Genomic DNA, 6,000 nt, shown 5'->3' with positions numbered 1-6,000 from the left:
CTTGTTGAAACTGCATCTGGCCCCTAAGATTGATGATGTGTGGTACCAAGGTGCCTGTGTCTGCCCAGGGGTGAGCAGCTGTACCACACTGGTCTCAATCTACTACCCTCCGTGGCAGGAGTCTGGCTGTTGGTGGAGTGAGAGTGGAGGAAAGCCAGTAGCAGACAGGCATCATGTCCAGGAAAGAGGACTTGATGCTAGAAAATGGTGAGGCAGTGGAGGCCCCGGCTTGTGATGCCTATTTGCTACCTCATAATTTCTCTGGCATCTGGCATAGATCTCTCATCATGGAAGGTGCTGCAGTACTGCTGATACCTCAGCTAAAATTGATGGTTATTCGTAAATGATAGTGGTCCACTACTTGTGCCAATGTACTGCTTCCAGACACATTCAGAAAAACAGATACGTGGCCTGACTTGCAAGATCCATGTCTTACTGCTGTGTTGGCAGGATTGTGGTGCTTGGCCTAGTTCACCTTGGAATGGCTACACAACTTAGTTGCTACAGTTAGCTTTCTGACACATTAGTGCCTTGCTAGAAGCCTAAAGGTTCTTCAACTGATGCAACTAAGTGGCTAGTTTCTGCAATAATGCCCAAAAAATAGTGGCAGTCCTTCAATCAGAACTTTATGACAAATTGTTTTCACTCATAAATTCTTTCACTTTCATGATCTGCTCCCTGCATGTGCCAGCAGAATCACCTGCATAATTAGCACGCATTAGACTCTGTATGTTATGTAGCAGACCAAGATACACCATAATGAAGTGACTGATACTGTAGTTATGACAGTACAACATCCACATAATTTTTATGGACAAACATAGATATTTATGTTTTTATCTGATTATTTATGTTTGTTACTGGTGAAAATTACATAATTGTTTGTAATTCATGTAGTATTTAAATTAATATGTAAAAACTAAAGTTGAATGTATCTTACTGTTACAAGCACCTCTTCTAATGATGAGAAAGTGTTACAATGTGCATTATGAACAATATGGTGATCCTCCTTTGTGATGGTCAAATATGCTTGACGTGGGTCTTAATGATGAATATGCCTGCCCTAGATTCTAATGCAGTCCACTGACATCTCCGAATGCCCCACAGATCTGAATGATGCATAATTTAACCAGCCAGCCATATGGGGACCTCAAATGTGGCCCCTTTCAAACACTTTCAGATGCTGATAATACTGTCTCACATGAGTACGCAGAATCTCTTTGTCTTTCGTATTGCCCACTAAACATTTGATGCTTTTCATATGCCTCATTTACTCTGTCAGGCCTGATGACAACAGTAAAAATCAACAACACTAATGTCTCTCAAGGAGGAAATTGTGCCACCAGGCTGTGTTTTAAAGTATTTCATTTGCGCTACTCATTTCAGGCACTGTCGATTCCCAAGTCAATCTTGTAATGTTTATTTAAAATCACACAATGTACATTTGTTCATGTATCTGAAGCATGTGCATGACTGATGTGTCGGATACAAGAAAAAGTGTGTCTAGCATTATTTCTAGTAAACAACACAAGATGCATCTGAGAACGTGCACTGCTTGAAACTACTAGTGCAAATAAAATAATTTAAAACACAGCCTGGTGGAATAAAGTCCTCCTTCAAATTAGTTGTAACTGTCAGGCCCACTCAGAAGAAACTGAAAACTAATGTACTCTGGTGGACATTTTACTTGTCACAGAAAACTTCAGCTCTGATCATTTACACCCTGTCACTCGTGCATATACATATGAAGTTAGAATGACATCTGACCATATCTTCAGTATGCTTCAGTCTTTTTGTCAGGCAGTGTATCCTTACCCACCCACCTGAGTCCACTGAGCCAATGCTAGTCTGATTGTTTTCTTAATGAACATCTGTGTGTGTTGTATTCAGAAAATTTTCTAAAAGCTTATTCAATGTGAAGTCTGAATTGAATCTGTTTGTATGGTTTCACTTCAATGTTGAAAACACGTCACACAAAAGAGATCTGGTCTATGTACAGTTCAGTATTAAGTATACTTAGTATGAATTAGACACTACTTTGATGTCAACTAATTCTTTTGTTAATTAGAAGTTATACATTTTCATATTTAAAACTTAGAGTGTGTTAGCAGCAAGAAAGCCAACTTTTAAATATTCATATGACATGTTCACTGTATGAAAAAATTGAAAATGTCTGTACAAAAATTTCTAATGTGGTTTTAAAACAATTTTCAGTTTGGTTCAAATGGTGGTGGAACATGCTTTTCTCTTATTGTCAAGAGCTTGCTCATGAAGAAATAGTCTCAATAAACAACACATCAAAGGAAATGCTTTATCCCAAATTATGATAATGTAAGCCAATGACACTTCTCAGAAATTATTTGGAATCATAGATATTTATTGTGTTGTCATGTAAGTTTTGCCACAAACTGAAATCATTGAAAACATTAACATCAGAATTTTTACCATATCAGACCACATGAGCTCAAATAAACTACTGCATACAACTGTCACAGGCAACAAAACAATACTGACAAAATGTTATGCCAAGAGTAATTAGAACCAGTAATGATAAATACTTTAATTATCACAAGTTTATTGACAAGGACATTATTTCTTCCAGTTCAGATTCATGTAGTTTCATTGGGACTGACTGAAATACAGGTTGCAAATGTCTTTAAATTACATCACAGGCAGAATACACCAATTCTATCACTATTCACTCACTCTCGTAATAGTTGAATGACAAAAAGTAAAAGGCATTATCTATAGTCAAGTACACAATCCAATAAATTATAAGAGTTCGATAAATATTTGATTCCAAAATCAATACTTCAAACTTATAATTATTTAATTGGTTATGTAAATATGTTATTTCAAATAACAAATGTCAAGAGCAGTCTGTAATCTTCTGAAAATCATTAGATCTTTGAGAAACAGGCACTGATTGTAAAGTAACAAAACTTTCAACTCTGAAATTAATTTAAAAAGTGGAACCATCAGTTTTGTTTCACCATTTCCATGATGAAGATGCATGATATTTCACTGTTCCATTGACTGCAACTTCTGCAGAAGATAACTCTAAATAGAGTGGAAAAGATAATAGTCACTTGAATGATGATGAGTCTAGAACAATTTCCACTCCTTCAAGTTGCAATGCTTTTCAGAAAACAAGAAAACCTGCATTATGAGGGGAGAAAAGGTAATGCAGAACAATCCACAGCTACTATTGTTATTCACTATTTGGACATTAATATGAATGTATGAGAAATTTTAGGAGTTGATGATCAGCTAACAAATTTCTCTGTGAGTATGTACAAATGGTCAACACATCCCCAATGGAGAACCAAATAGCAATGAACAGAAATGAATTTGACATTGTAATAGTGATATTAGATAATCAGAATCCAGTCCAATGGAACTGACAGATAGTAACAAGCAGCTAAAGCACTTGAAAAATACGTTATGCAGCTACAACACAATCAAAAGTTGTCATGTATTTAAGTTAAAAATAATTGAAATCAATTGCGTAAGGTTACAATGTTTTAAATTAAATGGTCATATTATATTTCATGCTAAAGCAAAATACAATTATTAGGATCAAATAAAGGTATTATAATAAAACAAGTGTCAGTTTCTCCTTTGGTTCAGCAAATTTTGTCTCGTTAAACATGAAAAAGTAAGGTAAGGAAAGAAATACATTTATCATGGGTATTCAGTAACATAGGAAAAATTTAATATCATCTTCCCTCAAATCTAGAAATAGAGTATAACAATAATGGAAATTCCTTGATGGAACAATACATAAAATGGGTGAAAGGCAACCACTCATATATAGTGGATTCATGTGTGAAGCAAAGAACCACATAACTGCAAATAGTATTCACACTAGCTTTCAACCTCTTACTCTTTTCCTCAGCACAGAAGTGTACGTTTGTTTAGATGAGTGTGTTTTGTGTGTGTTTTATGTGTGTACTTTTACTAGAAAAAAAGCAAGAGCTCAAAAGCTAGTGTGACTACTGTTTTCTGTTACATGTTTCTATGCTCCAAATGCCAGTTTATCATAGATGTGAGGTTGCCTTTTCCATATTTAATGTATAGAAATAGAGCATGAAAGTCTGTGTGCCCATATTTTTTGTTGTAGATACTGTGCACCCTAAAATCTTTTATACCTTCTCTCCTCCTTTTACTATCCATTGTTGAGCATACAAACAACAGTTTGTTACAGTCACTCATTCCTTCACTGTTTCACAACAAAGTAACAAGACTGACATTGTGTCCAGTTTGAAACCACACAATTGAGAAAACACTGCTCACCTGAATATGGGGCTACTGATGTTGGTGAATGAAGCAATACCATTTAAGTAAGTCACGTTTTGTGGTATATTCCAGTGGATGCTTACCTTATAAGTTCATTACAATATGTATAAATAAGTGATACATCCTCCAAAACTTCAGTTGGTTTAGAGCTCATAACCACACTCCACTTATCTACAGCATAATGTTGTGCAGTTTCTTGTTACAACTGAAATTCCAAGAATCTTACAAGGAGTCACTAGACTGAGAAACATTTTGTGCAATGGTGATGTTTTTATGTTTTCGTAATCTATAGTTAGTAACAAGATACCCTTCTTGCACAGCATCATTCAGGAATTGAAAAAAGTGCTCAAATCGTTTTTTGATAGTAGTAATGTTATCACTGGCATAATCATCCATGAAACCTATACCCAAGCTGACTGCATTGAATCCATCTGTATGCTGGCCCTGAATATGAGCTCCACGGCCCTCATAAATCTCTCCTACTGCTCCCCCACTTAACAAATAATTGTAGGCAATGTCAGACAGTCCACAGTTTCTTGTGTGGTATTCCTGCAAATGATAAAATGCAATGTTCAGATTTGTCAATACGGTCAGACTTGAAAAGAAAAAGGAACAGATTTGGACACATTTTCTAGTCCAAAGGGCAAAATTATAATCCTTAGAGACTTAAAACATTAACATAGTCTAGCTGGCTTTGCAAATATTTTCTTGAGCACCATAGGCAGTTATACAGCATCAGCAATCATTCGTACTGGCATAACAAGAACCAAGTGTACTGCATCAATCAATAATCCTGCACAAGCTGCCTTTGTTCCTGCAAATATTAATCATTTTGTTGTTGCAAGTACCCAGTCTTTACCTTATATTTAACATACTGTTGCTATCAGATCCATGTCTCTGAGGAAATACAATATAACATTTCAGTCCTTCAATAAAACACCAAGGAAAAATGTTGCAATGCAGTTGTAAATAACCTAGGTATTTCAGACCACTTCTGCCAGATTCTAAAATTCAACACAGCTGTAGAAAATACAATTAAATAGCTGATTTACTAGAGGATTTTCTCTGAGACAAGAATCTTTCACTTTCTTATGCATTTAAACAATGCAACATCAGAACAAGTGTACTTAGAAGCCAGCACGAATGAGAGGTTTTTGAAGTCCATGTCAGTATTTACATTGTTTTGAAGAAATTTTCCTGAAAATATGAATTTATATTAGAATGAAAAATCAAAGTAGCAGAATGACCAATGACATAAGGTAATCTTCTGGAACTCTGAAGCACCTCAGACTAAAAACCACAATAAACCAAAACATGGTGCTATATACACTGGGGTGACAAAGGCCATGGGAAACCTCATAATATCATACTGGACCTCCTTTTGCTAAGTGTAACACACCAACTTGGTGTAACATTGACTCAACAAGTCACTGGAAGTTCCCTACAGAAAAATTGAGCCTTGCTGCTTCTATAGCCATCCACAATTGTAAAAGTGTTACCAGTGCAGGATTTTTTGCAAAAACTGACCTCTTGGTTATGTCCCATAAATGTTTGATGCAGTTCATGTTGTGCAATATGTGTGCCCAAATCATTTGCTTGAATTGTTCAGAATATTCTTCAAACCATTTGCAAACAACTGTGACCTGATGACAGCAGTATTATCTGTAAAAATTCCATCATTGTTTGGGAGCATGAAGTCCA

At 35.7% G+C, this 6,000-nt stretch overlaps 1 protein-coding gene across 1 annotated transcript in view; it reads right to left on the bottom strand.

Moving 5' to 3' along the window:
* Nucleotides 1-2,356: 2,356 nt before the first annotated feature.
* The window catches only part of LOC126365786 (peptidoglycan recognition protein 3-like), a 98,211-nt gene continuing 94,567 nt past the window's right edge, over nucleotides 2,357-6,000 (bottom strand). The window contains exon 4 of the mRNA XM_050008362.1: nucleotides 2,357-4,848. Coding sequence (XP_049864319.1) covers nucleotides 4,522-4,848 — 327 coding nt within the window. The 3' untranslated portion in view covers nucleotides 2,357-4,521. The remainder of the gene's footprint in view (nucleotides 4,849-6,000) is intronic.

Source organism: Schistocerca gregaria, chromosome 4 (genome assembly GCF_023897955.1).
Source record: "Schistocerca gregaria isolate iqSchGreg1 chromosome 4, iqSchGreg1.2, whole genome shotgun sequence".
NCBI lineage: Eukaryota > Metazoa > Arthropoda > Insecta > Orthoptera > Acrididae > Schistocerca > Schistocerca gregaria.
Note: the sequence above shows the minus strand (reverse complement) of the source record. Positions and strands in the feature narration are given on the sequence as shown.